Here is a 27,500-nt window from a genome sequence, read left to right on the forward strand (position 1 = left end):
ATCACAGCGAGAGGCTGCTCACGGAACCGGTCCAGAACGGCACCAAAGGTGAGCGCCAGTCTCCTCTCTCCTCTCCTCTCCTCTCTCTCTCTCTCTCTCTCTCTCTCTCTCTCTCTCTCTCTCTCTCTCACACACACACACACACACACACACACACACACACACACACACACACACACACACACAAACACACATGCACATTCAGGCATTCAGGCATTCAGGCATTCAGGCAGAACCGGTCCAGATCGGCACCAAAGGTGAGCACCAGTGTCATCTCACTGACCCGTGGAATGAAGGCCACACACACACTCGCTTAAGCCCCAATCACATTAGGCAGCGGCAAGCGGCAGTGGCAAACGCAACGCAACGCAACGCAACGCAACGCAACGCAAAGCAACGCAACGCTCAGACCATAATAAGTTTTGTCTCGTTCCTAAGCAACACAAACGGTTTGTCAATTGAATATGCTCGCGTTGCGCTTTGAAAGTTGAACCAAGTTCAACGGTCAGCTTGCTCAACGCTAGCGTTACGCCAGAGTTGCCACTATTCCGCTGCTGAACCATAAAGAACATTAAGGAAACCTGCCGCTTGCCGCTGGTCAATGTGTTTCCCGCCTTAAGCCCTAGCATTACTCCACACTCCACTCTTAGTATAGGATAGGATTAGTCTAAATGCCCATTTCCCACCTCTCACAAAGAACACAGTTATTGTGCCTCTATGTAATCTCCGGCTTTCTAACCTCCATTCCACTAGAGTGGAATTACATCTGCCCACCACTTGAGCTCTGATTGAAGATTTGCCACTACAAATATGATTTGGTCAAGCCTGATGTACAGAATAATCGCTGTCTGGGATGCAGGCTCAAGCCCACGGTATCGTAGATGATGTCATGAAAGCGGAGTCTTATCCTCGCGATTCCGCCAGACGGGCTTTACGGTGCTGCTCAGTCACTGGGGGCGATAAATAAAAGAACAAACATCCTGTTCTCCAGGAATGACAACTGAGAGAAGCGCTGCAACATGAGATTCCCCTGCTCCTGGTTGCGCGAGACAAAGCTAATGCCCTTCTGCAATCTCCTGAACAATGAGCCGAGGAAGGTGCACTACAAAGCTGGATCTCCCAGACTTCCTGCCAGGCCTGCTGCTGCCGATGACATGAGCGTGTGGCAGACTACAAGGCAGGCCCCCATGAAAAAATGACGAGACGCGAAAGCAAAAGCATGCTCTTGACATCAGTGAGGAGAGGCAGTTACACATACACACACACACACAGACATACACACACACACATACACACATGCTCATACACACAGGCACACACTTGGCTTGGCTTGGCTTTGAATCAGGGAGCCTCAGCTGCCTGAACAGAGAAAAATAGACTGTTGTACCTTTTACGCATTCATCTGCCCTGTCTAACCCACTGAGGAACGTCTGAAATGTGTGAGCCTTAACCAATGGGATTTGCTGTTGCTTGTGTGTCAGACCTGGATGGGAATGACCTGATGTCCTATTGGCCCGCTCTGGAGGAGTGCGAGGTCCACTCTCTGCAGAAGTGGGGCTCTGAACGTCCCTTGGGGGGGGCTGACTACAACAAGGACGCAGCCAACAACAACCAGCCTGACGCAGCTCTCACCAGTGGAGACGAGAACGGCCTCACACCCTCACAGAGACACCGCAAGGGTGAGCACGAGACATGAGACACGAGACATGAGACACGAGACATGAGACATAAGACCTGAGACCTGAGACACGAGACATGACACCTGAGACACGAGACATGAGGCATGACACACGAGACATGAGACATGAGACATGACACACGAGACATGAGACCTGAGACACGAGACATGAGACCTGAGACCTGAGACACAAGACCTGAAACATGAGACCTGAGACATGATACATTAGACATGATACACGAGACCTGAGACATGATACATGAGACCTGAGACATGTACACGCTCAGACTCACGGAGTCAGCAGTCTGGCTCAGAATTAAACTTGATGAGCAGGTGGTTGGGACTCACAGTCAGGACAGCTGTGGGCAGCCATGGCCTACTGGTTAGCGCTTCGAACTTGTTACTGGAGGGTTGCCGGTTCGAAACCCGACCAGTAGGCACGGCTGAAGTGCCCTTGATCAAGGCACCTAACCCCTCACTGCTCCCCGAGCGCCGCTGTTGTTGCAGGCAGCTCACTGCACCGGGATTAGTGTGTGCTTCACCTTACTGTGTGTTCACTGTGTGCTGAGTGTGTTTCACTAATTCATGGATTGGGATAAATGCAGAGACCAAATTTATATAGAGTATATATACTAATAATGTACTTAGGAACATAAATAACTGTCAGCTTTAATAAATAACTTCATTCTATTTCGATAACATGAGACATGTACACGCTCAGACTCACAGAGTCAGCAGTCTGGCTCAGAATTACACTTGATGAGCAGGTGGTTGGGATTTCTAAAGACTCACAGTCAGGAACAGAAATAACTGTCAGCTTTAAACAATAACTTCATTCCATTTTGACATCATGATTGTCATGAATCATTTGACAGTATTGTGATATCTACAGCCAGATTTACAGAGAGAATAGTGCTATTGTTCCTCATGCATCTCAACAGTCACGCAAATAAAACAACACTGAATTGAGTTGAATTGATATTTACAGGGAGAATTGTTGTTGATATTTACTATTCGTTTGTGTTTGTGTTTGTGTTTGTCAGGTATTCTGAAGAACCGTATGGGCTGTCCCCCAGCGTTACAGGGCCTGTCGTCCGTCGGCAGGGTCCCGAGTGAGCTGTCCTGGTACCCGCACGTCCACTCTGGGCCACCGCGGTGTGCCGGCCGCCTCGTACGGCCGCATGTGCTCGGGCTCGCTGTCCCAGCCGGCCTCGCGCCACTCATCGCGGGAGCACCTGGACTCGCTGGCCCGCCGCCAGCGCTCCCGCGACAACCTGGACCTGCTGCCACGGCGACGCGAGCTGGGCGGCTCCCGCGAGCGCCTGGGCCCGACCCACAGCGCGCACGCCTCGCGCGAGGACCTGGCCGGCCCGCCGCTGGACGCCGGCCTGTCCGGCTCGCGCTCGCACCTCGGGGCGCTGACGCGGCGGCAGCTGTCCCGCGAACACCTCGGGGGGGCGCTGATGAGCAGCCGCTCGCGAGAGCAGCTGGAGACGGCTGGCGGGGGCGTCGCCGGTCCCAACGGAGCCGGACCGTGCCGTGAGTGGCTCCGCACGCTGCCCCCTCGCCAGCCCCCGCCCTCCTCCTCGCCACCGCCGCCAATCAGCGAGGAGCCGCCCGAGCTCCTCCCCACGCGCCGCGGCCGCCTGGACTCGGCCCCTCCGTGTAGGTACCCTCCGCCCCTGAGCGCGGGACCCGAGGCCAGCAGGCCGCCCTCCAACGAGCACCTGGACATTCTCTCCTCCATCCTGGCCTCCTTCAGCTCCTCTGTCCTGGCCCCGCCTGCCGCCAACCCTCAGGCCACTGGCCCCTCCCCCTCCCCGCCCCCCTCTGCCACCTCTCACAGCATCTCTGAGGTCTCCCCCGACGCCGAGTAAGTCCCGCCCCGCTCCTCCTCCTCCTCCACTCACATCTCACCCCCTGCCTGCCCGTCATTCTCTGTGGTCTGTCATTGGTTCCTTCTCATCTACTATACCTCCACCTCCTGCATGTGAGCCTTGTAATTGTCAACACATTGTTCAGGATTTTTGATGTCAAGTTCTGCTTCCAGTGTGTGTGTGTGTGTGTGTGTGTGTGTGTGTGTGTGTGTGTGTGTGTGCGTGTGTGTGTGTGTGTGTGTGTGTGTGTGTGCGTGTGTGTGTGTGCGTGTACGTGTGTGTGTGTGTGTGTGTGTGTGTGTGTGTGTACGTGTGTGTGTGTGTGTGTGTGTGTGTGTGTGTGTGTACCTGTGTTCTGTGATCTTGGCATTCTGTACTTGTTTTCAGTCTCATTGTTGCTTTTACTCTCTGCAGAGTCAACAGAAGTGAGGGACAGTCTTGATGACACCCTCCCCATCCCACAATGCTTTGCAGTGCTGAGGGACACAGATAAGGGACGATATTGGTTCAATGGAGCAGCCCACCTGGCTAGCACCCCTAAAGGACATCAAAGGACTTGTGACTGAATTCTACTACGGGAAGGATCTGGCTGTGGAGTTGGATGTGGATGTGGAATGGCAGGCATGGAATACGGATGCCAGGGCAGAGACAGAATAGAATGACACAAGCTGGCAGTCACATCTGAGCACCGTTACTCAGACTTCATACCCAAACGCCAGAGAGCATCAGTGAAATATGAAACTGTAAATAACATTTTTATACATTTTTGTATCTTTTTCATCGGAGATGCTTGGAAAAGAAATCTCTTGTGATGTTTTTTGCAGATTCTTGTCCAGCAAAGTGATGAGAGACGTGTGATTTATCCTGTTTCAGAAAGCCCGACTCAACCTAAACCTGTCCCGATCCACACTCTTACCGGACATATCATGCACCTCTAGACTGACAAACACACACACACAACACACACACAAACATACAAAACACAACAGAAGGCTGGCTACGTATATAACAGGGACAAGGACTGGTGTGATTTATGAGAATCCTGCCACGGAGAAGTGGTTTGTGGGGCGAGAGGAGCGATTTCTATAAAGTGTAATGGAGGGGTAGGGGTTGGTCAGACCTGTGATTGTAAAATGAGATTATGAGAAGCCGGTGGCAGTGGTGGGATGTAGAGGTACCGAGGTCCACTTGGTCCTGATCCGGGTGGATGTATAACGGTGGAGCACAGGAAGATCGTCTGATTGCAGTTGTTGTTGCAGTCTTTAGAGCAGGGAAAGCAGTTTAGCGTGCTGCATAATCTCCACCTCTCACCACAGCCGGCCAGTCCTCCACATGAGCGACACATGAGGCGGCCAGTCCTCCACATGAGCGACACATGAGGCGGCCAGTCCTCCACATGAGCGACACATGAGGCGGCCAGTCCTCCACATGAGCGTGGGACAGAGTGGAGGTAGCACGAGATGTGAAGGGAGAATAAATGACCAAGACACACGGACACACACACCGACACACACACACGGACACACACACACGTATACACACACCGACACACACACACGGATACACACACCGACACAAACACAGAGCTTCATGTACTGTCTCATTTAACGTGACTTGTCATATCCACTCATCTCTTTGCGTGTCATTCATTTTGATTCATGTGAGTTTTGCCAAAAGAACCTCTCTTCCCAACCTCTCTGCCCTTTGACTGTACCTCATTTTTTACTGCCGACTGATTTTGAACATTTATTTATAGTACCTTTATCTTGTACAGACATGAGATTAATTTATTTTATTTATTTAATTATTGATTCATATTTATTGAGTTTTAATATTTATTGATGCTTTACAGATCATATCATGTTGTGTGTATGGAGGTTGGGTACCATGTGAAAGAGTGTATTTGCAGTTGTGGTAATGTCTTTTTTTTTCCAAATCGGGGCCGTTCTCCAAGGCAAGGATTAGGTCTAGTCCCGAAGCGAACAGCATGTAGAATGCAGACATGTTCTTCAGCCCAGGCCTAAGCATAATCCTCGTCTGGGAAACCAGCCCAAAGTGAGTGTACGGGGCCAGACTTCCACTGTGTTCCCAATATGAGGAGAGAGAGAGAGATTGAGAGAGAGAGAGAGAGAGAGAGAGAGAGATGTAGATAGAGGGGTGCAGGAGGGGAGGAAAGAGGCTGTGTATCTCTGTTGGTTTTTAAAAGTGTTTTATTATGGGATGGCTGGCATCCCTTTGACCTGGGGTAATGAGAGGCAGTCGCCCCTTCATTGCCATGGAAACCGTACAAGAGAAATGTTGGACATTAAAAATAAAAAAGGAAAAACAATTATTGCTACAGGTCTGGCTGTCTTTATGTGTGTATGTCTGTGAGTGTGTGTGTGTGTGTGTGTGTCTGTGTGTGCATGTACACATTTGAATGAGGCAGTGATAGCTGGTTATGGCCAAGCTGCCCTGAGTTGGATGGCATCCCCAGACACCTTCCAAGCATCTACTCAATGCTTTGTACACAGAATCCACAATACCCAGGACACGGAAGAAAGGTCTCTGTTCACGTACGCAGACACATCTATAGATATGTGTGGGTATCATCGACAAGGACTGGCAATAAATATAAGCTTGAAGTTGTAGTTGCAAAAATACAATCTAACCAACTTGAAATGTAGTTGACCAACCAAGACAATGTACTGTCCAAACATATTGTCCCAACGTTGGAAATGCATGATTTTCCCCCACTAGACTCATCCATGAATACCATGGCCCTCATAATGTAACTGGTAAATGAGATTGTGTTACATTCAGGGAAACAGGTGCACGCCACCAGTTCTAAAGAAGGCAAGTGAGGTGGAGGTTTGTACAAGAGGCTTTGAATTGGACCTGAACGGTATCTAAAAGGTTCTGAAATCTTGTAAATGTGTTTAAAAAAACAACTAAGAGGATCTAGTTCCAAGAGAGAACTGTATCAACAGTCTGCTAATGAGGCCAGGTCTTTGATTCACGGGGTACGGCAAAGCATGAGGGACATTCTGAGCCTGTTAAAGCTGCTGTAAGCAATGTCAGCAGTTCTTTAATGTGCTGTGCACACGCAAAATCATTTGCAGGCAGGGATGCCCTTCACTTCAGTTGTTCCTTGACTGATCTATACTCTCACTCTGATGTGACACTTATAGGAGCTCACTGGGGAGGTTAGGAGGAACAGACTGGTGTTTTTCTCTTCTCCTAGACCTTCTGTTCGGGGTCCATGAGGTGGAGCGATCATGTGGAAACCAGAGTGTGCCTGGTCTGAGTCTGGCTCCTCTTGCTCTTGTGATGAAGTGTCCTTGAGCAAGACATGGAAACCCATCTGCTCCCAATGTGCTGACTAGTGTGTGTATGTACTGTATGTGTGTGTCAGAAAAAAGGGTATAAGACATTCATTGTGAAACACTTTGAATGTCTTGACAGTAGAAAAGCGATATATAAATGTATTCCATATTTCAGTGATCACTACCAGAATGTAATGTTTGTTTAGCTTATTCAAAATGAGTATTGCTTACAGCAGCTTTAACCAAACACCTCAATGCATTGAAATGCATTTTTGTGTGGCTAGTCTTTTGAAGATTAAACAGTGATCATAGCCTAGATTTGCAGTTTTGTGTTTGCATGACCAAACCTGTTGCCCTAACTCGTATAGTTGAAAACTCCATTCAGAGTTCCGCCATGTGCCAGATATGCGTTCATTCTTACAGTGATAAAACAGTCATGACATGGACCAGTTTGAGTGCATCGTCTATCCAGTCCTTTGCCATTTAAGCAGGAGTTAAAATCACTTGCTCATTTGTGTGTGTGTGTGTGTGTGTGTGCGTGTGTGTGTGTGCATGCGTGTGTGTGTTTGTGCGTGTGTGTGTGTGTGCGTGTGTGTGTGTGTGTGTGTATGTGTGCGTGTGCGTGTGTGTGTGTGTGCCTGTGTGTGCGTGTGTGTGTGTGTGCGTGTAAACGTCAGTGGTCACTGTCGTCTGAGGAGCTGGACGCGGGCACCTCGGCCCCTATCCTCTGGAGCTTGGCCCGGTAGTAGAGTTTCTTGGCGCGCGCCGCCTTCTCCTTCTGCCGGGCGGCGCGGCGCTTGCCCTCCCACACGCTCTCCTGCAGCGCCAGCAGACGCATGTTCTGCTCGTGCTCCAGCTCCCGCCGCTGCTCGTCCCACGCCGGACCGCCGCCGCCCGCGCGCTCGCACACGCGCGACACGCTGCGCGGCTCCACCGGGGGCTCCTCGAAGACGCAGGGCCGCAAGGGCGTCGGCGCCAGGGGAGGAGCCTGACTGGGGTAGAAGAGCGCAGGGGGGCGGGGCGTGGAGTCGGAAGAGGCCTGGGGGCGGGGCCGGAGGTGCTGGTTAGGGGCGTGGTCTGGGGACAGTCCAGATGACTCTAGCTTCTGATCAGAGGGCGTGGCCAGACCCAGGTTAATGGCCAACTGCTCCTTACTGTCCTGATCCTGTGGACACCAGCACACACACACACACACATTCAGATCCCAATGACACCCACAGCACCTAATCATGATATGGCATGAAGGAAGTGAACGCGTTACCTCATTATGATCCACTTCCTCCTGGTCACTCCCACTGGTACCTGCAACTGAGGACAAGCGAGAGAGACAGAGAGAGACAGAGAGAGAGGGGGGGGAGAAGGGAGGGAGGGAGAGAGAAAGACAGAGGGTGAGAGAGAGAGAGAGAGAAGGAGAGATTGGCTGAATTCATTGTAACTGAACTAAGAGATTTGGAGGATACTACTTGTAAGCCCACCCTCCCTTCACCTTCCCGTTCAAAAAAGCAATTAATCTGAGGACTAGATTTACAGTAATCCTTGCTCAGTACACACAGCATTTACTATGTGTGTCAAGAGAGCAATGGCCTACAGAAACAGGAGAGGGTCTTATCTGCTTCTCTTTCTCTCACCTTTGTACACTGTGCACAGCTAACCTTTTCCACCCTAGAATCTTATGACACCTCTAAAAAGCTGAATTAATCAAAACGTTTCTGTTCTACTGTAAAGAAGCATCTTGGGTCACACCTTAGCCCCACAGGGCCCTATTATCATGGTCTAAAACGCAAGGTCACTAGTCAAAAGCTTATAGTAGGTATTTAGTAGGATGTCCAGTCCACATTGGGAGTGTTTTCGTTATCAAACGTCGGGCGGATGGCGCCACAAGGCGTTTCTAGGTTTCTTAATCAGTTATGGGTGTGTTTTGGACGCAACATCATTTAAACCAATGAGAATGACATCTGTCATTCCCTTTAACAGCAAACAGCAGTCGGACGCATTTGAAGGAATCTGCTTGCACATGAGACCGTATGGAACAGTTATTCCACTAAACCATGCTTTGTTAAAACCTGTTTGTGACTAGCAGAGGTTAGCCTACACGCATCTGCACTTGTCTATTATTTGAACTCATTGGCAAAGTGAAACTAACTTCACTGTGGTGTCAGTCAACATAAAACAGTTATACACAGTTAATCACTACTGACTGACAATGGGTTACCATCGAAAACATAGCCTGGAAAAAGCAACACTTACCCCGATAATGTTCAAATGACTGAATAAAAAATGTTTATTCTGCAGAGGAGTTGCTTACATCTTGTGACAGTGCATCTTCAGCTGTGCTTCATATTTGCCTCTGATGATGGTGAATAACTACTCATTGTGAGATGTATTTCGTAATATCTTTATTCTAATTATGTTTAATGTTTTGCATGGATGTGCGCTGGTGCGCGTTCGTGGATGAGAGAAGCAGGGTACGTTGTGCACCCCATATCACTGCGGATAATGCGCTCTTAAAATAACATAAAAACAAGTCGCCATAGATTTCTGACCAGGTTTATCTTGGTCAGTGGCGTAATGCGTTTTAGGTAGTGTTGTGTACGACAGCGATTTTTAGTTAATGCGCCAGACCCCTCCTTAGGTTGTTAATTGCCACACCCCTTGGCGCGTTGCTCAATAAAAGGACCGTGCAAGATAAGAATAAACTTTGCGCTGGGATAATAATCTGCTTTCCCCCAGGTCGTAAAAATAAGGCCCTTAGTCTCTTTGAAATGTACTTTTAATACTGTGTTTGCCATTTTTGCTCGAGAGGTTAAATTCTGCTTTTATTTGTCCCTCATTTATTTCTCTGTCATTCTCTTAACTAGTATTGTGTGTTATTCTGTGTAAAGCACACTGAATTGCCTTTGTGTATGAAATGCCCTATAAAATGGCCTTGCCTTGCCTTCAGTACACAAGTGGGCCCATTAGTCTGGAAGGTAACTGGTGTGGTGATGGGATCTCCTCCGGCTGCAGCTGTGGTGGTGGACTCACCAGTGACAGGCGATGTGCCCTTGTTGGTGGAGTAGCCCATGTCTCCGTCCAGGTCGTCCTTGTTGGAGATGAGGTTGGGCACCAGCGCGGTGACCTCCCTCTGCACCTGCGTGAGCGCGGTGGGGTTCAGCCCCGCGGCCAGCTGCTCCTGGCGCCTGTGGAGCGCCGCGCGGCACTCCACCTTCAGCCGCTTCCACAGCGTCTTGAGCGAGCCGGTGGAGCTGGGCGGCCGGTCTGGGAAGGCGGCGTTGAAGGCCCGGGCCAGCTGCTCCCACACGGCGTTGCGCTGCGCCGTGGTGTTGGTGTCCTTGCGGAAGTCCTGCACCGTCTCCACCACACCCTGCATGCGCTGCAGCAGGTAGAGCTTCTGCTCCAGAGTGAAGTTGGGCGTCCGGTTGGACATGGCTGGAAACAGCACTGGGGCGCGCATGAGCGGCGGCTTGGGCTCACCAGGGGGGTCGATCATCAGGGCAGGAGGTGGGGGGGGGGGGGAAGGAGGGGGACGGAACATGTCATTCAGAGGGCCATGCTCACGATGGGGAGAAGTGTCTGAGGCAATGTGTCATGTCTGGAGCTGCAGACTGTTGACAAAAACGCATAGGAGGAAACACCCCTCCTATCAACAGAGCACGGTCATTCAAACGACATGGTTTATAGTAGTAGTTACTATAGCCACTCTGTTACTCTTGAGTTCACCACTGGAATTACAGTCAACAGCAGCAATTCTTATGCCGACAGTGCATGTACCTGTTGAAAAGGGAACAATCTAAAATGGGAAAAGACAAAGCTTAATCATTGAAGTATTATGCATAAAACAATCCTGAAGGAAATTAATTGTAAAATATCTGCAAAATGATCCCGTGGTACTGTTCAAATGTGAGCTCTAAATGCTAGCATCAGTCACAACAAAGCGGTGATGACATTAACACGAACGTTACCGTTATTGCTACAGCCCAGCCCAGGTGGTGGCTGATGTGAGTGCAATCATAAACACAACAAAGGCGTCTGCACAAGGTGACAACCGTGCAAGTGGGACAATTGCTTGTCTGCGTAAAAATTAAAAGGCAAGATCAATGATGGATCACATCCCTCAAGTTCATGTTTACAACTTGGTGGATCTGAAATCTAAAGTTTCCCTAGTATGTTGGCTAGTCACGACAGCTCCGGTTAGCTTATGTTAGCAAGCTATGCTACCTTATTTTGACTGGATAGCTTAGCCAGCTAGCCTGGCCACCTATGTCATTGTGCAATTAGGTTAGCTCCCTGGTTAGCAATTAGGGCTTGAAATATGAATAGATTACAGAGAATGTGAATATTTATTTAGTTATTACTATTTCAATGTATTTAATCGTTTAGTCTAGCAAAAAGTGAAATACTCGCATACCGTCAAGCGGACAATGGCACTGGATTAATTTCACAAAATACACTTTGTCCGGTTACCACCCCCTTGCGTTTGCGCGGCCAGATGCAAAATTCAAACAACACGTACAGCGCCCGTCTACACGTACGACTGGCATGCGCAGATGTGGAAAAACGCTGTTCTGTCCAATAGAAGTCGAGCTTATTAAGATCACGTACTATCGCTGCCTGCTATTGGATAGCACGAAGCAAGGTTGACGGAAAGAAAAACTCGTGGTAGTAGATGGATGAAGCATGGGTGAACCAAAAGAGAGAGAAATGGCATGAAAGTAGAAATCGCCTGTCCTTATTCACGTCAACAGTAGTAACAGTAGTAACACACACACGCAGTATCTACTTATATGAGAGCAAATGACATTGCAGGATCTTTTCGTGACAGTTGAAGCTGTAAGTATCATTTTACTTTCAAGCTTGCTTGGCATGCATTGCACACTAGTTTAGAGAGAGCTAGCCAACTGACTTATGCTGTAACATTACTACCCCTGTCAGAGGTGGACAAATAAGTCCGTGTGAAACACAAAGCTGCTATGAATGTCTGGTCGGTTGGTCAGGATGAATAATGCCTCGCATATGATCATTCGTAGGCTGTGTAGTGAGATGGCCACGGTGGAAAACGGGTATGTGGTGGACGGCGCCGCTCTAGTGGCTCCGGTAACAAGCCTAGAGTTCGTAGGAGAGGAATATCTGCTGACAGGTGAGGTATTCCCCACGCAATATTGAATGTGAACTGAAAAACAAAACTGTGCTCATATCTGGAACCAGCTTCACACGCCTCTGCTCAAATGAGTGTGATATTTCACTATTATTTATGCGAATGATCAATTATGTGTTGTCTATTCGTTGTATGTATTTTGCCAATTATAGTTGTTGTTCTCTTGTTTGTCTGTCCTGCCTGTGTTTAGGTGAAGGACCAGTGCTTTCTGTGTATAGTCTTCATGGTCAACCCAAACTGTGCGCATCACAGAGTGTGCTACAGAACTATCGTATCCATGGAGTGAGACTTAGAGCGCTGGTGGACTGTGGGGTCGAGGAGCAGCACGATGGGGCTGCACCAGGAGCGTGGGACAGAGGCGCTGAGCTCGCTGTGTTCGGAGGGAAGGGCCTGCGGCTCGTCACTCTAACAGGACGGGGAACCATCCAGCTGACTGGCCCACTTATGGAGCTCCAAGACTGGCTGCTAGACGTGCGCTGGCTCGATGAGGGGTCCGGTGCTTTACTGGGTGCCGTCCTGGCCCATAATGCCGCGCTGCTGCTGGAGGCAAAGTCTGGCCACGTGGTGTGCTTACGCTCCTGCCAAGAAGTGTGTCTCCTCTACTCGGGCCTTCTGATTGGCTCTCTCTGGGACTCTGCCGTGCTGGTCGGTGGGACCGTCTTCAACCAGCTGATCTTCTGGAGGCCTGGAAGAGGCGCTCGGGAGCGGGCGGCCCCCGTGGAGAGGCGTCTCCCGGGCCACAGCGGGGTGATCTTCAGCCTGGCGTACCAGCCACGGACCGGGCTGCTGGCCTCTGCCTCCGATGACCGGAGCGTGCGTGTGTGGAGCGTGGGGGGGGTGCTGGGGGAGCCAGGGGCATGCGGGGAGCCGGTGTGCCAGCGCGTGCTTTACGGGCACCAGGCGCGAGTCTTCTGCGTGCGGCTGGCACAGGGTGGCGTGTTCAGCGCCGGGGAGGATGGAGCCTGTCTCATGTGGGGCGGAGACGGCCGAGTGGAGCGGACCTTCAAGGGGCACCGGGCGGGTGGGGTGAGGGCCCTGGCCGTCAGCCAGGAGCAGCGCTGGCTGGCCACCGGGGGAGCGGACGGAGGGGTGAGGCTCTGGAGAGTGAGAGAGGCGGAGTCAGAGAGTGGGCGGAGAGAAGGCGAAGAGGGTGTGGCTGGGGGCGTGGCTGGGGGAGTGTCTGGGGGCGTGGTTGATCTGGAGTTCAGAGGCCAGGGCGCTCCCAAGGAGGTGTGTCTGGTGGAAGGAGCTGGTGTGTTGGTGTGTACTGATCAGGGAAAGGTGTACCTCAGGGAGGGCCAGGACTGGACGTGTGTGTGGGAGGGTGCACCGGAGTTCCAGTCCTACTGCGTGATGGAGGTGGTGTGTGTGCGTGAGGGAGTGTGTGTGTGCGCGGTTGGGAATCTGAGTGGTGGAGTGTGTGTGTTCCCACTTGCGCACCCAGAGAGGGGCGTGGTTTTGAGAGCTGGCGAGGGGAAGGTGCACTCTCTGCAGTGGGTGTGGCCTGGACAGGGTCAAGACGTGTGCCTATTGGCCTCTGGGGCGGAGGGGCGTGTCTACCGCTGGCTGATTGGAGTAGATGCAGGTGAAGTGGGCGTCGCCCCGTGTATCAGGCAGCTCCAGCCCTTCTCGCTGCCACCGTGTGCCAAGCGCTGGCTCACGTGTGCCCTCACGCTAACGCCCACACACGCCCACACACAGCACACGCTCTGGGTGTGTGGAGACAGGAGAGGATCACTCCTGCTCTACAGGGAAAAGGAGCAGAGCAGAGAGACCCAGGCAGGGGAGGAGAGGAGTGGGCCAAGGAGAGACCAGAGCCAGGGCTCGGCTGCTGAGCTGAATGGAGATGCCCAGGAAGAGAGGGGGGGAGTGGGGGAGCGAGGCCATGAGGCTGGGGCAGAGGCCCTGGAGCCAGTGTGTCTGTTGTTTGGGGTCCATGGGAAACAGGGTGTGACCAGCGTGTGTGAGCGCGATGGTCTGTGCTACAGCACTGGCCGGGACGGCTTTGTGAGGGTTCTGGTTGTCCACGGCGACACGCTGACTGTGCAGCGGGCCCAGCGGGCAGCCAAAGGTATGGAGTGGCTGGAGAGGGTTCTCTTCCTGCAGGAGAGCCGTCAGGAGAGGGACAGGAGTGGAGAGGAGGGCCCAGTGGAGGGAGGTGGAGGAGGGGTGGAGAGAGGGAGTGGAGGGAGAGGAGGGGTGGAGAGAGGGAGAGGGGGAGAGGGGCAGGCCGAGGCCAGAGTGCCAGCAGAAGCCAGGTTCGCCCTGGTGGGCTTCCGGTCAGTGAGTTTTGTGGTGTGGGACCCGGTGAGACAGGAGACGCTGCTGTCCGTCCCGTGCGGAGGAGGACATCGCTCCTGGGGCTACGGACCCCCCGTCCTCTCTGATCACTGCGTCGGCGGAGGGCAGCTCGTGTTCATCAAGCAGGGGGCCGTCCTGGCGCACCGCCCGCCGACGCACAGCAGGAGCGTCGCCATGACGAGCGGCCAGGCCCTGCGCGAGGGCCTCCACGGCCGGGGCGTGGGCTGCCTGTGCCGCCTGGGCAGCCTGGGTCACTGGGAGGTGCTGGTCACCGGCGGCGAGGACACCAGCGTGAGCGTGCTGGCGCTGCACTCTGAGACGGGGGCGACGCGGCTCCTGAGCGGCATCACTGACCACATCTCCAGCGTGCGCACCCTCACGGCTCTCTGCAGGGACGCGCCGCGCTCCTCCTCCCTCTCCACCCTACTCTTCTCTGCAGGGGGGCGGGCACAGCTACAGTGCTACAGGCTCCTGATTGGCTGGGAGGGAGACGCTCGCCAGCCTACCTGTCAGGTCCGCCAGATAGCCAGTCACCGATTGGATGAACAGTGGGAGCGGAAGAGGAATCGACACAAGACTGTGAAAATGGACCCTGAGACCAGGTGTGTGTTTAGTCATATAGATGTGTTGATCTATAGCTATATACCAGGTGTGTGTTTAGTCATATAGATGTGTTGATCTATAGCTATACAAGGTGTGTGTTTAGTCATATAGATGCAGGGTGCGATTTGTAGTGGGGGGATGGTGAGGATTTCCCTACCTCTGCTAAATTATTTTCATCGTCGGGGGGGACAACATTTATCCCCCTCTGCCCCTCATATTGATTAATGCTTACTTCATATAAGTAAAGCGCTGCAACGTGAGAACAGTCTAGTAGGCTAGCCTACATAATAATCTGACATCAGAAACGCACCGTCACCGTCAGCACTGATGCTGCTGACACAGTGGCTGCGTGATAACTTAATTTGGCCTTGATCGTGCAGGACATTTCAGAATGTCAAGTGTGTAATCCATCATAAATGGCTAGGTTCAATGGAAAAGTTAGCTGGACAAATGAAAGAAAACGAGAAGGATTCAGTGAAGCATAATAATGTTTTAGAACCTTCAAAATTAGAAAACTGATGCAACTGAGATGGAGGACAACTGCACGTAGAGTAGAACGTAAGCCTATTGCTGAATGTCACAAAAAGTGTTACAGAAATTGCTTGGCATCGCTTATTCAATGGCTCTACCGAAACACCTGTAGTTTGCGGAGGACGAACGAGAAAGCACTCGTTTGATTAATCAGCCAGTAGTAGACAAATAACTTTTAGAAATAATCTGTACTGCTAAAACGAATGTTGGTGGGTATTTAAAATATCTAGCGGGTGTTTTAACAGCTGCAAGAAATAGAAGCTTCATGGTCTTTATGTTCTGGTTCGTAAATTATTTTCATAAAACTTCAAGTTGCCCTATAACTTTACTCTCCAAACTCTTCACTGCACTGTAGGCAATTAACTGACAGTATGATAGGCTATTTATTTTCTGTAGGCTACAATAAACACATTTATTTTTTCAACTTTTGCAATATTACGCACTTGGCTACTGAACGCAAATCAGCAGGAGAGAGAATGCACCTAGCCTACGCAGCGTGTAGCGCAATGTGTAGGCTATTTGGTTACCAACCAACACTGTTAGCCAATTCACTAACTTAAGACTTCAGTGCCATCATATACAACGTTTTTTTACACAACAAATACAGAAAGGATGGAGGCAGCAAAAGTAGAGAAGTCATTTCAGATGGGGCAAGAACAAGGTGAATTTGCTTGTCAAAACGTAGTCCTACCCTGCATTAGAGGAGCTGATCATCATACCAAGCACACTCGCTGTTTAAAGTCATACACCACGGTAAACTAAAACTAAAATGTTACAAAGGTGGCAAAAATAATATAGGGTATTATTAGCCATGACATTACTAGGCTATGAATCGTTTGTTCATTTTTTTTTTTACAAACTTATTCAAAATCATCCCCCCCCTCTGGTTTTTACACAAATTGCACCCTGTATAGATGTATTGATCTATAGCTATATACCAGGTGTGTGTTTAGTCATATAGATGTGTTGATCTATAGCTATACAAGGTGTGTGTTTAGTCATATAGATGTGTTAATCTATAGCTATATACATAATGATCATGTGTTGATTTGTGCTGCTTTAGTTAAGAGAGAGCAAGATTATTTCCTGAACTAGAAGGTTGCTTTATGAATGAAAAAGATGTTCCATAATATGAATGAGACAGATCATCCCTCCCATCTGTAGCCACTAGGGGGCGCATGGGTAACGCGGAGCAAGGATCAGTGGCTGAGGTGCAGTCGCTCTTTCTTGGAGAGTGATCATACAAATGCTAAACACAGACCCCGTCTGATGTGCAAATCAGAGCAGCTTATCTGTCTCATTAAAGCAAATCTTCTGTTCTTCTGTGCCTCACACATTTGTCATTTTAATTTCACTAATGTGTGTTCTCTGATTATGCACAGTGAATGTTAATTGTTGTTAATATAATACTGTAATATTGTGCGTGATATGAAATGTAAATCTGTAAAACTGTGACCATTTCTGTCAGAACACCTATTTGTTACCTTCACGAACATGTCATACGTTGGGTTGAAGTGTGTCGTCTCTTGGCTCTGTCCAGGTACATGGGTATGGCTGTGGTGCATGATGGGCCAGACAGGGTCCTCCTAGCTCTGGCCTGCAGTGATGGAGCAGTGAGGTAGGTGTCTGTCTGATGGCCAAGCGTCTGATGACTGTATTCAGTCCGAGTGGAATGTGGAGGCGGCCGTTGGACATAATGGAATCTGAACACGTCTTCATTCCCTCTCTGTCTCTGCCCCTGTCTGTGGCTTTTACAGGTTGTTTGGTGGATCCGAACATGCAGGCAAGGTGGAGTTGCTCTGGGAGTGTTTTTACCACCAAAGGTGTGTTCTCAGTATCGCTGCGCATCACCTGCTGAGCCCTGGAGGCCAACGGTAAGAGACAGCATGAGCCGGTGCAGCTCGATCTGGGCCTTTACCTACAGTATGATGAAAGCAATTTCCTAACCTCTCTTTCTCATTCAATCCCTCCATCCCAATTTATACTCCCTCCAAACCGCTCTCTCACTCTCTTTCAATCCCTCTGTCTCCCTTCCTCCCCCTCTCCTAGCTGCGTTGTGGTGCTGAGTGCAGCGACTGATGGTCAGGTGTGTGTATGGGACTGGACCTCAGTGTTGGCTCTGGATGAGGGGCAGAACTGGCAGGGTGAGTTGGACTCCAACTTGCTCCTCTCCTCTCTCTTGTGATGAGTGTGAACAACAACCATTTGCACTTTTCCAAGCAGCTTGTTCACGTGTGTGTGTGTGTGTGTGTGTGTGTGTGTGTGTGTGTGTGTGTGTGTGTGTGTGTGTGTGTGTGTGTGTGTGTGTGTGTGTGTGTGTCCCAGGTCCTTCAGAGCCCTGCTTCACTCTGCCCGTTCATCAGAGTGGAGTTAACGGTTTGTGTGTGTGGGAAGAGCCAGAGGCGGGATCACAAGACAATCGCCTCCTCTCAGTGGCCAGCGGTGGAGATGACGGACAGCTCTCCGTGCTCCTCCTCAAAGCCACGTTCCATCAGCATGGATCGGAAGGTGCCGCGTTGACTCTGGAGCTGCTCTCCCGCTGGTCCGAGCCACTGGCCCACGCCGCGCCCCTCACTGCCCTGTACGCAATTGACCGCTCTCTGATCGTGTCCACCTCCCCTGACCAGCGCGTGTGTGTGTGGAGTGTGTGTGAGAGGAGCTCCAGCCTCCGCCCAGCAGGAGCGGCGTTCACCCACACGGCCGACGTGGCCGGTCTGGAGGTGTGGCGGCAGCGCGGAGAGGCCGGCGCTCGGGCAGCAGTGTGCGGTCAGGGCCTGCAGCTGCTGACCATCACTCCCAGAGGACGAGACAGGCACAGAGATGGGCAGATGGACACAGACTCAAGGGAACTGCAGGAGCGCCTGAAAGTGACCTTCAGCAGAAGTGGCACCTCAGAACAGACTGGCAGAGAAGAGCTATGCAGCCTGTCAGAAGAGAGGCAGGAGAGTGTGTCAACAGAAGAGCTATGCAGCCTGTCAGAAGAGAGGCAGGAGAGTGTGTCAACAGAGACTATGGCATGATTGCTGGACAATCGTGATTATTTCTTTTTAAATTGGCTAATTTGAAAACATGTTTTAAAACTGAAATAAAAATCTTTGTCAAACAACTCTTGCTTATTGGAATAATTGTTATAGTGTATATATATATATATATATATATATATATATATATATATATATATATATATATATATATATATAAATAAAGGAAGTATAGTATACCAATACTTTGGTTTGTTAATCCTGTGGTAATGTTTCATTTCCTCTCTGTGGGTTCCCTTTTGCCGTGTGCAGTGTGTCTAAATCATTTGTGGCATGTGGGTATGTGTAACTTGGGTAACTGGACTGGGCAGTGATGGGGGGGGGGGGGGGGGGGGTGGGGGGGGTTGTGCTGCCCAGTGAAGATTAATCATGTGAAATGTGCTTCATATGAACAGCTACACTAGAACCCCAGTTTTAGCAGAGGAATCTCTTTCAGATTAGCTTCATCAGAATCTTGGCTTTTGGGAGCCTTGGGGGTCTATTCACGTGTGTGTGATTGTGTCTTTGTTAGTGGCCATACTATATTATTTCATTTTTGCTTGGCAAGTAAACGTATTCCTTATGGCTCCTCAAGTTAATCATGCCTTTCTGGATGGTTTAATGTGTGTACAAGTTTGCATCATATATGTTGTGTGTGTGTACGTGTGTGTGTGTGTGTGTGTGTGTTAGGGGCACGGGGGGTGAGGGGGGCTCAGATGCTGCATGAATATTTCACTCTCCTCTCAGATTCCCTTTTGTGAGTGTGCCATGCTGCTGACAACCTCTCCTATGACGGAGAGAGAGAGAGAGAGAGTGGAAGAGAGGTGGAGGAGGAAGGGCAGAGTGGAGTAGTATGCCCAGGTGCAGTGGAGCAGGGGGAGGGGGAGGCAGACACCAGTGGCCCCTGGTGAACGCAACAGCTGCTCCCATGAAACTGGCACTAGGACGAGAAGAGAGAGGGAAGAGCAGAGCGTAGTGTGTGTGTGTGTGTGTGAGGCCTGAAACATGTGGCACGGCCTCCGAGAGCAGCAAGAGGACACTTCTGATGGGGATGAAAAACCGAACCGGCGGAAAGGCTGGAGGAGAAGAGAAGAAAGCTCGCCCTCATCTGCTCCCTCTGAAGAGGTAGGACTCTCCTGCACACACACACACACACACACACGTACTCAACACAGCTGAGGCTCCTCAGCATTGGTCATGCTGCTCTAGGGTCATCTGAGCGCAACACATGCCCTGGTGTCCTCTATGCCTGTGCATTCAAACATCATATGGCCTGTGGGATGCATGTTTATGATATGTGCTTGTTTATTGCCTTTGCATGCCCTGACCCTGGTCCCTCACAGACCACTGCTCCAAAAATGTCACGTGACAAGCTTCCATTAATTGGCTCTTCTGGACACAAGGCAACAGGTAGGTTCAGTCTCAGACCTTTCTCAACTGTTACACAAACACACATACACTGACTATCATGAAACATCATAAAATGACCACAGGCATTTAGGTAAAAAACTGGATCATGTTCACCCTGCTCTAACTACATATGCAATCTGGGAAGACCGTTTGTGCTCAGCTCCATAGCCGATGAAAAAGGCGTGGTCATTATCCACGAGCCAGCAATTCTTAAAGTTGAACCTCTTGAAATCTCCTTCAAAGAACTGCATATTTGAATAACCTTAACAGTAAACATGTAGTCTCCCATGTCTTTGAATGTGCCATGTTTATTAGCACACTGATATTAGCACACTACTGTTTTGTCAGTTGCCTAGTATATGGTTTATTAGCACACTACTGTTTTGTCAGTTGCCTAGTATATGTGGCAGTGAGTCGAATGGTTCTGGGCGGAACGATCTGCAGCTGGAGAAGCGTATTACGCTGATGGTATCAGCTGAAGATCAATCCTTATCTAAAAATCTAATACTGCTTGTGTGTGTGTGCGTGTGCGTGCATGCGTGTGAGTATGCATGCATGGGTTCTCATGTATGGCCCTCTCAGGCTGAAGAGGTTGTTTTCATATAGCTTTGTTCCACCTGTCAATACAAAGACACCTAACACCAGTAGCCTACTGCGTCTGCAGAGCTATGCACAAAGTCCTGATGCTGAAAATACACTTGACCAGCTGGACCAACCTACTGCATGACTAGCTGGACCAACTTACTGCATGAACTGAATCCTAAAACCTGCTGTTGTGCTGCATATGGAGAATTTCATTGCTTCACACTGTAACATATCATGGATTGCAAATTCCTCTCATTTGTTTTATTCCTGTGTGTGCGTGCGTGCGTGCGTGTGTGTGTGTGTGTGCGTGCGTGCGTGCGTGTGTGTGTTTGTGCGTGTGTGTGTGCGTGCGTGCGTGCGTGCGTGCGTGCGTGCGTGCGTGCGTGAGTGTGTGTGTGTGTGTGTGTGTGTGTGTGTGGTGAGACCAGTCCTCTCATCTCTGCAGCGGCCGTCTCCACACATGAAGCGGAAGCGCGGCGCTCTGCACACCCAGCCGTCCACTGCACTGCCCGACAGCATGGCCCCCTGGGAAGGCCCCTCCCTCTCGGACTCGTCCTTCACCAGCATCCCTCGCCCCCCGCCGCCTCGTCCTCGTCCACCTCCCCCTCCCCCGCCTGCCCCACCCCCGTCCGCTGCCCCTCCCGCCTCCCACCCGTCCCAGCCCGTCGTCACGACGACGCAGAGCGGACGCAGCGGTCGTCTCCGTCGCCGGCCCCTGCCGCCCCGCCGCCCCCCTCGTCCCCCGCGTCTGCCCCCGCTGCGGCCAGTGTCCAACCTGAGCTTCACGCGCAGCTTCACCTTCTCCTTCTTCGAGCTCCCGCTGCACCAGTCGGCCCGCTGCCGCGCCGAGCGCCTCAAGGACCTCACGCTGCTGCTGCGCCAGGTCCACTACTGACCCTCCGCCCCCACACGCCGAGCGCCTCAAGGACCTCACGCTGCTGCTGCGCCAGGTCCACTACTGACCCGCCGCCCCCACACGCCGAGCGCCTCAAGGACCTCACGCTGCTGCTGCGCCAGGTCCACTACTGACCCTCCGGCCCCACACGCCGAGCGCCTCAAGGACCTCACGCTGCTGCTGCGCCAGGTCCACTACTGACCCTCCGCCCCCACACGCCGAGCGCCTCAAGGACCTCACGCTGCTGCTGCGCCAGGTCCACTACTGACCCTCCGCCCCCACACGCCGGAGTACTGGACACGCCGGAGTCCTCCGCCCCACACGCCAGAGTCCTGGACACGCTGGAGTCCTACTCATCACTGTTACATTTAAGTCAAGTCAAGTCAGTTTTATTTAGTATAGCGCATTTAACATGCACAAAGTGCAACCCAAAGCGCTCTACATACAATACATTGACAAAAAACAAAAGACAAAAAATGCCAGACGGAGTGGCGTAGTCGCCAGCGTTGACACCAGATGATGATTTAAAAAAAAATAACAAACACAAAAGATGCCGGACGGAGCGCCGTGGTCGCCAGCGTTCCCGTGACACTAAGACATACAAGACAGACAACACAGAAAATTGAAAATAAATAAATAAATAAAATAATAATAATCATATTAAAATTAGTCCAATTTCCAAACGGCTGAAAAGGTCCAAGGGCAATGATGACCCGCGTGAAACTGCCAATGCAAGACCAACAAAGATCTTTCACTGACCAACTCTTTAGCACTACTGGCAGTCTGGAGAGCAGAGCACCAGAAGAACAACAGTCTGAAGTCATGATGGGCGATCTTCCTGCTGATCAGCAGCTCGGTGGCTTTAGCAAGACGTTTGTTGCTTCTCCCGACGTCGCCATCAGAGCTCCCCACGTCAGCACTCAATCCAGACTGCAGGCACCCAGCGTCAGAGGCTATACGTTAATGTTAACGTTATGGCAGCTCGCAGGTCAGCCGCAGCTCGGTGGTCGTGGCTGCTGCAGATCTCTCGCAGAGTAGGCCCATTGCCCTGAGCAATCTTTCCGTCCAGACGAGTCCAGACAGAGGATTGCAGCGTCAGATGGAAGAGGGACGGCTAGCTTCTAGTCAAGGCAAGCTCATCAGCCCAGTCGAAATGAAACTAACGTTACCGTTAGTTATCAGCCAGAAAAAAGGACCAAGAATAACACAAAACTATCGAAAATAACGTAAATAAAAGGTGAAAACATTTATCTTGACAAATAAATAAAAAAAATAACAGAACATTACATAAAAACAAACAAAAACATGATGGAGCGGCGTGTCTCGCCAGCGTCCCCGTAACCTAGCAACCTCAAAAAGGTGAAGGTGACCAGCACCATGTCAACACTGGTTCTGACCATCCGCTGTTCTTAGTTCTTAGTCACAACAGATGGCAGGACAACATAGGAAGCCCACACCAGTAGGAGATGAATCAGAGCTCAGGAACAGTTCCTGTGAGCATGCACTCAAGCACTCCACAAGCTCCCTTGCAATGATGCTGTAAAGAGCATGGACTAACAAGTGTGCAAATGACGTTTGAGTAACGTCTCATCAGCCTCGTTATTAACTTACTAGTCTATTGCAGTGGTCATAAACAACAGCAGAGCGAGGAGATTGTTATCTCATACTACTTTTGTTTACATTGATGGACATCATCTGTGCATTTTATGTTTTTTTTTTATTTATTACGCCTACAGGATCGTGTGGACTTACTGTAAATGTGTACTTTAAATCAACACGAGGAACCATTTATCCAGATATTATACTGCTTTTCACAAACCCAAACCTAGAATAAATCACTTGAATAAACTGCCGTAGACCAAGAAAATGGTTTAGACAAAAGTCTGTTGTGTTGCATGGAAGCAAAACATTTCCATCTCAAATGGAAAGATACAGTACAGTAATTATGTGTTTTTATTTATCTGTACATACCTTGCGTGTGAAACCTTTCTGCACTTAAACTCCAAGTAATGTAATTTTAACCCACCAGCTTCTTTTTTTAACCCAAGTCGAGCATTTGTATTGGTCTGTGACTCAGTCAGGTGACCAGGGAGTGGGTGATGGGGTTGTGGGTGGGGTTCTTGTATTAAGTGACCTTAAAAAACACAGTGTCCAGAGGAGGCTCTTCTTAAGGTAAGAGAGAGAACTTTCACTGCTTCACCTCTCTGTTCTGCCCTCTGTCTCTCTCTCTTACACACACACACACACACACACACACACACATACACTCTCTCTCTCACACACACTCTCTCTCTCTCTCACACACACACACACATACACACTCTCTCTCACACATACACACACACACACACACACACACACACACACACACACACACACACATACTCACACACCTGGCTCTACATGTGCTGACAGACTGTGCTACAAACTGATAGCAGCTTTGATGTGTGCTTGGCCTTTGATCGCAGGCCTTGCGGAGAGAGCTGGTCTGCTGTGGTTATTATATCCTCTTGAGTGTCGGGATGGACGGCAGCACCCCATCACTACAGAACTCTCATTCTGTAATGGCTGGAGTGGAGCCCAGAGTGTTTTTGTTCACAGCCCAGTGTTTTTCGTCTAGGCGGAACAAAGACACTGTATCTCGTTTCTCTGAGAAATAGCACTTCAGACTTACATTATATAAAGTACTACGTATCTTCTGTGGTACTTTTGGTTTTGTGAGCCTGGGAAGATAATTGCGACATGCATTCGTGTGATTAGAGCTTGGTTAGGAAAATAGCACGGATTTCTCTGTTGATTACTCTTTAACCTCACTCACTCACTCACTCTACTGCCAGACTATTTGCTTTTGAGTTTTTTTCCCACGGCTGCCCGCTCACTTCTGTCCTTGGTACTTCAAGTTTCCAGATTGGGCTCCACCGAGAGAAAGGTCAAGCTGTTGTCACTGTGTAAGATGTAATCAGCAAGTTCAAGCCATATAACCTGAAGTTTGATATTAAAGTTAGTGTGCAACTCTTACATTGTTAAGTTTGTAGTATGAAGTCAAATATGTGAACCATTTTATACTATAGCAATAAAGCACTAAGCACATCCTCCCTGTCATACGTAGCACAAGGTGGCTGTCTTTCTGTTAGGGGTTGAGTCTACTCATAGAGGTTAGTTTAAAATGGGGAAGTTCCTATCAGGAAGAAATGAATCATCTAATGTGCTGACTCAGGTCTGCTGGGGTCAGAAGGTGGGTGAGGGTGTGTAATACTGTACAGAGGAGTGGCATTTTATTGGCACCACATGGGCACCTGTAATACTAATAACAGACCATATTAAGGAACTAATGATTCCATTAATGGGTGTGTGAGATTGGAAGCACAAATAGTGTTCTAACTTATGTTATGAAATGGGTGGCTCACGTGCAACAAGATATTGTGATAAGGCTGATAAGAGAGATCAGGCAGGGCCAAGAGGAAGTAGGTAATGATTGAGTACGTGCTGATAACAGCCACACACGTGGTAGAGGATAGGCGAGGGGGGGGGGGGGGGTGTTGGTTTGGTCCTCGCGTCCAGAAAAACAATAAAACTAATTAGAGCGTTACGTCATCAATATGAAAACACCCTCATGCGCGTCTTGTGAGCTGCTGCTCTTTCCTTAGCATTAGCCCCAGGGCGTCTGGCATGTTGGAGATGCACATCGTGTTGCCATCGCGCACGCTTGTAATATTGGCATGTAGCTGAGGGCAGAGTCCTGCAACGGGTCGGGTATCCGCGGGTACCCGCAGAAAAGTTGCTAAAACGGGTAAATTATGACGTCCCTAAAATGTAGCCTTCGGGCGGGTATGCGGGCGGGAAAAGAACTCCTTGCGGGCGGATTCGATGAGAACCAAAACAGTATAGAAATAAAACATCATTGAAAAATATGTGAAATATTTGTATATCTAAATTACCATTACCACATCGCAAATATGTGTTTTAGTCAACGATACGACACTTGACCCATCACATCAGTACTGCGACTTTTGAATTATTTGTTTGATCTATGTGTGAAAACATTAAACAATATAACCGTCTCGTAGTTGGAGCGCAAGAGAGTAGGCTAATGGATGAAGTCAAGGTAAAGTTGGCTAGTGGCAGGCTCAGGTTGTTTTTTTCTTGTTCTCTTTGTTTCATTAACAGGTCCATTTTATGTAGAATAATGTTCTGATGCAGCAAGGTTTGGGCTAGGCCTATGTGTCGTTGTTGTAAGGTTTATCCCTGACGCAAAATGTAAAAAAAAAAAAAAAAAAAGGTCGCCCTTTAGGCCTACGTGCTTCATTTGTGCGAAAAAAGAAATAAAGCACATTAATTTGAATGATTTTAGCTTGTGTGTGATTTATCGCGGGCACGGGTCGGGTAACGGGCAAAATATTAACTGGTCCGGGCGGGTGCGGATTTAATTTTAATATCACCACAGGTGACTGGTCGGATCTGGTGCTGAACTTCTCGGGTGCGGGCGGGGGCGAGTCTAAAAAATGGACCCGTGCAGGACTGGCTGAGAGGGATTTGCAAGGGGATCTGAAATAGAAACATTCTATTATATACTTTGGCCAAAGATGTCCCAGAGGAATGTCAATCTCTGTTTGCATCAGCGCTGCATTAGAGGAATGTGCATGTTGTTCATCTGAGTATGAGAACAACAGCAGGGCAAAGAACACTTTTATTAGAGTGTAAAACCAAGGTCGGGCTGGTGAACTAGAGTCTGAGCTGAAGAGACTGACCCTCCCTGCTGGCCGCTGCCTGTGGGTTGGACCACGGCCAGGCCGTTTGGTATGGCTCCAGAATCTCACACTGGACTGCCTTATGTAAGCCTGGGAACTCTGGGAAAGTGGAAGGACTGACTGTGTTTGAATCATGCCTACACGCTAGTTTTTAGGCGTTCTTCATGGTGGGAGTATTAGACTTCTGAAAAGCAAGTAGCTGCTGGCTCTGCTTGTCCTTATTTGGCTAAGTTCAACACTGAGTAGAGGCAATATTGGGTTAGTTGGTTTTTGTGTCGCTGGGCCCCTCAAACCAAAAGAACCACAATGAAGCATTCAACAGGGGGCTGTGTGTGTGTGTGTGTGTGTGAAAGAGGGAGGGGGGTTGGTTGGGTATGTCTTTTGATTTTGAATGAGGGGAGCATGTGTATTAGTAGGACTATGAGCTATACCCATACTTCACCATGACAAGGCATAATAAAACACTGGAGGGACCTTTCATAATCTTAGCTGCACATTTGATTCCTAGTCTGTCTGGACATTTCACAATAATGTCATAAAGCTCAGTCAGTCGGAGGCTCTTTATCCTCTGATCCCAGTCTTTACTGTAGTAGTGTGACATAAGAAGTGTGCTGCATTTGCTCTGCTGTAGCAGACTCTACAGATGGACTCGAGCAGCCTTTGCCAGGGTGACATTGCTGAGCCTTTGACCCTCAGTCTGAATGAAGCACAGTTGGATATACTGGGGCGGCGGGTCAGGAAGGAGTCCTGGTCAGTTTTGGACAAGTTGAGGTCAGAGCGATGGTGAGTGTGGTTGGACGCCTCTCAAACAACAGTGATTACTCCAGTGTGTCTCTTATCAGCCTTTTCTATTGTTAGAATTTGTTCTTACAGTGTGTGTGTGTGTGGTGTGTGTGTTTGTGTGTGTCTCTGTGTGTGTGTGTGTGCGTGTGCGTGTGTGTGTGTGTGCATGTGTGTGTGTAGGTGTTCTGGTCCCCGGCTGAAGAGCTGCTTCTTCTCCTGTGTTCCTGTGTTGTCGTGGCTGCCTCGTTACTCCCTCAGACAGAATGCCATCGGAGACCTCGTCTCAGGCATCAGTGTGGGCATCATGCACCTGCCCCAGGGTCAGACCCCCCACCAGCGATAACCATCCTTCAGCTAAACATTCACAAACTCATGATGGCCGTCCGTGTGTGTCCTGCCTCTCATCTCTCGGTCTCCTCTGCCCCTCAGGGTTGGCCAATGCCATGCTGGCCGCTGTGCCCCCGGTGTTTGGCCTCTACTCCTCTTTCTACCCCATCCTCCTCTACTTCATCTTCGGGACATCCAAACACATCTCAGTGGGTGAGCTACACTGTACAGCACAACACTTAAAGGTGCTCTAAGCGATGCCACGCGTTTTTTAGGCTAAAA

At 49.9% G+C, this 27,500-nt stretch overlaps 4 protein-coding genes across 16 annotated transcripts in view; 3 read left to right on the top strand and 1 right to left on the bottom strand.

Annotated features, from left to right (window-relative positions):
* celsr3 (cadherin, EGF LAG seven-pass G-type receptor 3) overlaps window positions 1-5,887 on the top strand; it is a 54,157-nt gene extending 48,270 nt beyond the window's left edge. Inside the window, 5 exon segments of the mRNA XM_042097745.1 lie at window positions 1-48; window positions 1,482-1,679; window positions 2,722-2,807; window positions 2,809-3,551; window positions 3,970-5,887. The exon segment at window positions 1-48 is cut by the window's left edge and continues 126 nt beyond it. Of these exon segments, the coding sequence (XP_041953679.1) occupies window positions 1-48; window positions 1,482-1,679; window positions 2,722-2,807; window positions 2,809-3,551; window positions 3,970-3,997 (1,103 nt within the window). The 3' untranslated portion in view covers window positions 3,998-5,887.
* LOC121713872 (fibrinogen silencer-binding protein) lies at window positions 5,873-11,396 on the bottom strand. 10 transcript variants are annotated; one of them, XM_042098919.1, is made up of 5 exons: window positions 11,269-11,394; window positions 10,823-10,930; window positions 9,885-10,631; window positions 8,122-8,168; window positions 5,873-8,025 (listed from the first exon to the last, which is right to left on the bottom strand). In XM_042098919.1, exons 3-5 carry the CDS (start codon window positions 10,393-10,395, stop codon window positions 7,534-7,536), a joined length of 1,050 nt encoding a protein of 349 aa, XP_041954853.1. In that variant the 5' UTR covers window positions 10,396-10,631; window positions 10,823-10,930; window positions 11,269-11,394; the 3' UTR covers window positions 5,873-7,533. The 10 variants fall into 10 exon arrangements, with proteins under 10 accessions (XP_041954853.1, XP_041954851.1, XP_041954856.1 ...); XM_042098917.1 differs by having other exon boundaries at window positions 9,885-10,650; XM_042098922.1 differs by lacking the exon at window positions 10,823-10,930 and having other exon boundaries at window positions 9,885-10,465.
* Window positions 11,397-11,469: 73 nt separating this feature from the next.
* On the top strand, window positions 11,470-18,557 carry wdr6 (WD repeat domain 6). The gene is made up of 8 exons (XM_042098935.1): window positions 11,470-11,690; window positions 11,888-11,997; window positions 12,206-14,173; window positions 14,264-14,918; window positions 16,991-17,068; window positions 17,208-17,324; window positions 17,500-17,594; window positions 17,776-18,557. The coding sequence occupies exons 2-8, from the start codon at window positions 11,901-11,903 to the stop codon at window positions 18,468-18,470; spliced, it is 3,705 nt and encodes a 1,234-aa protein (XP_041954869.1). The 5' UTR covers window positions 11,470-11,690; window positions 11,888-11,900; the 3' UTR covers window positions 18,471-18,557.
* A 4,950-nt stretch (window positions 18,558-23,507) lies between these two features.
* Window positions 23,508-27,500, top strand: part of LOC121713854 (solute carrier family 26 member 6) — a 16,717-nt gene continuing 12,724 nt past the window's right edge. For 2 of the 4 annotated variants that reach the window (XM_042098869.1, XM_042098870.1), the window contains exons 1-3: window positions 26,709-26,891; window positions 27,072-27,211; window positions 27,321-27,431. In XM_042098869.1, the coding sequence (XP_041954803.1) occupies window positions 26,752-26,891; window positions 27,072-27,211; window positions 27,321-27,431 (391 nt within the window). In that variant the 5' untranslated portion in view covers window positions 26,709-26,751. Of the gene's footprint in view, window positions 23,533-26,708; window positions 26,892-27,071; window positions 27,212-27,320; window positions 27,432-27,500 lie in introns of those variants that run through there. The other 2 variants (XM_042098867.1, XM_042098868.1) reach the window with 2 other exon arrangements.

The sequence above is a fragment of the Alosa sapidissima genome, chromosome 7 (assembly GCF_018492685.1).
Source record: "Alosa sapidissima isolate fAloSap1 chromosome 7, fAloSap1.pri, whole genome shotgun sequence".
Taxonomy (NCBI): Eukaryota; Metazoa; Chordata; class Actinopteri; order Clupeiformes; family Clupeidae; genus Alosa; species Alosa sapidissima.

Coding starts and splice junctions, on each gene's coding strand:
- LOC121713872 (XM_042098922.1), bottom strand. CDS start 10,395: ATGTTCCGTCCCCCTCCTTCCCCCCCCCCCCCACCTCCTGCCCTGATG. Junction 8,169..9,884: donor GGGCACATCGCCTGTCACTG/GTGAGTCCACCA, acceptor GCTTGTCCTCAG/TTGCAGGTACCAGTGGGAGT. Junction 8,026..8,121: donor AGGAAGTGGATCATAATGAG/GTAACGCGTTCA, acceptor TGGTGTCCACAG/GATCAGGACAGTAAGGAGCA.
- wdr6 (XM_042098935.1), top strand. CDS start 11,901: ATGGCCACGGTGGAAAACGGGTATGTGGTGGACGGCGCCGCTCTAGTG. Junction 17,069..17,207: donor TGCAGTGATGGAGCAGTGAG/GTAGGTGTCTGT, acceptor TGGCTTTTACAG/GTTGTTTGGTGGATCCGAAC. Junction 17,325..17,499: donor CTGAGCCCTGGAGGCCAACG/GTAAGAGACAGC, acceptor CCCCTCTCCTAG/CTGCGTTGTGGTGCTGAGTG.